Source organism: Mesitornis unicolor, unplaced genomic scaffold, assembly GCF_000695765.1.
Source record: "Mesitornis unicolor isolate BGI_N332 unplaced genomic scaffold, ASM69576v1 scaffold24197, whole genome shotgun sequence".
NCBI lineage: Eukaryota > Metazoa > Chordata > Aves > Mesitornithiformes > Mesitornithidae > Mesitornis > Mesitornis unicolor.
In genome coordinates this window covers 9,303-10,870 of record NW_010196114.1, presented here as the reverse complement: position 1 = coordinate 10,870, position 1,568 = coordinate 9,303, and the positions used below count along the sequence as shown (strand labels likewise).

General features: G+C 56.3%; 1 protein-coding gene across 1 annotated transcript in view; it reads right to left on the bottom strand.

Moving 5' to 3' along the window:
• Positions 1–44: 44 nt before the first annotated feature.
• Positions 45–1,568, bottom strand: part of LOC104543702 (dysferlin-like) — a gene marked incomplete at its 3' end in the record, with an annotated part of 9,570 nt that continues 8,046 nt past the window's right edge. The window contains exon 9 of the mRNA XM_010188371.1: positions 45–226. Coding sequence (XP_010186673.1) covers positions 45–226 — 182 coding nt within the window. The remainder of the gene's footprint in view (positions 227–1,568) is intronic.

Genomic DNA, 1,568 nt, shown 5'->3' with positions numbered 1-1,568 from the left:
CAAAACTGAGCCCTGGGGAACACCGCTCATGCCCATGCACTTACGTAGGTGTCGTGGTCGTAGATCTCCACCACGATGTTGGGGGGGCAGTCAGAGACGTTCTGGGGGTCCCCAAAGATCTCGATCTCGTAGAAGATGAGCGTCTGGTCCCAGGTGGGGTTCAAGGTGTTCTTGATCACCACCGTCTTCTGGCTTTGGTGCAGGAAGGAGACGATGGCGTAAGGATCTGCAAGGGGTGGCAGACAAGAGGCAAAGCGTGAATTAGATGATACAGTGGTGATAAAACAGCCATCATCCAGCACAGCAGAGGGCACAAACTGCTTCCACAATGCAGGAGGGACCAGCACTGCATGTTTGGGTGAGCAGTGGCCATAGGACACCCCTTGCTGTGAAGATCAGCCCACAAAGAAGGTGGCCGGGATGTTACTGCCTCCTTCCTGGGGTCTCTGATGCCTCCAGAAGCTGAGGATGCAGCCAGCAACCAGAATCACCCTCTCAGCCCCTTTGGTACCCTCCATGCCTTGAGGTTTTGGGTCCCAGCACCCTGGGTTATCTCCCCTGGCCTCCAGCTGCCGTCCCAGATGGCCCAGGTCTCTCCCGGGGCTGCTGCATCCCCTCTGCTGCCCCATGCAGACATTTCGGGAGCTCCAGGGTCTCACCGGAGCTCTGCACCTGAGCTGGGACCAAGGTGTCTCACCCCCAACTGGGGACAAAGCCAGAGGCTCCTCACTGCGAGGCAGCACCAGTGAGGAGCAACTGCCCTTACCAACCAAAGATCAATTAACAGGGATTAATTAACAGCTGAGACCTGAGTCCTCTCTAACACCTTCCCTTCCAGACAGATGCAAAGAGCGTGTGGCCCAAACCCGCTGTGGACATCCTGCCCACACCAGTGGTGGTATTGGGCTTAGGGACAGGATGTGTGGTGGCAGAACCAGGACCAAGAGCTGGGCAAGAGGCTCAAAACACACCATGGGGCCACATTATAACATCCATGGAGACTGAACACCCTCCATAACCCCATAGGTTTATGTCCTTGTCATGGATGAGGCCTCCGGGACTGCTGCACCCCACCAGACCGGTCCCAGGTGGACCCTGAGCTCTGGTCACCTACAAAGCCCCATGTCCACAGTGACAGGAGATGCCACGGGCCTGTCTGGGAGGACACAGGGCACCTCCTCCCCGTGGTCACCACAGATGCACCAGACAGTGCATGGGGGTACCACTGCAGTCACTCCAAAGCCAGTCAAAGAGATGATGGAGCACAGCAGACCCTATCAACTGTCCTGGTTTGAGCTCAACAGAACTGATTTTCTATTCAGTGATTTCACTTTCCAGCTCAGCCTCTTCTCAGTGGCTGAACTTGCTGAAACCAGCAGCACGGTTTAACAACAGTGGGCACTGCTACAAGTGATAGTGCTGGGATGGTGTGGAAACATGGCAAGGCCACTGTCTCACCATGGGGGCCGTGTCTGCACCTACAGGAGGAGCAGACCCAACCCTGCCCAACCAGGGATTGCATCCCACACACACCACACTCAGTGCAAAGCACAGAGATCACCAGGGTC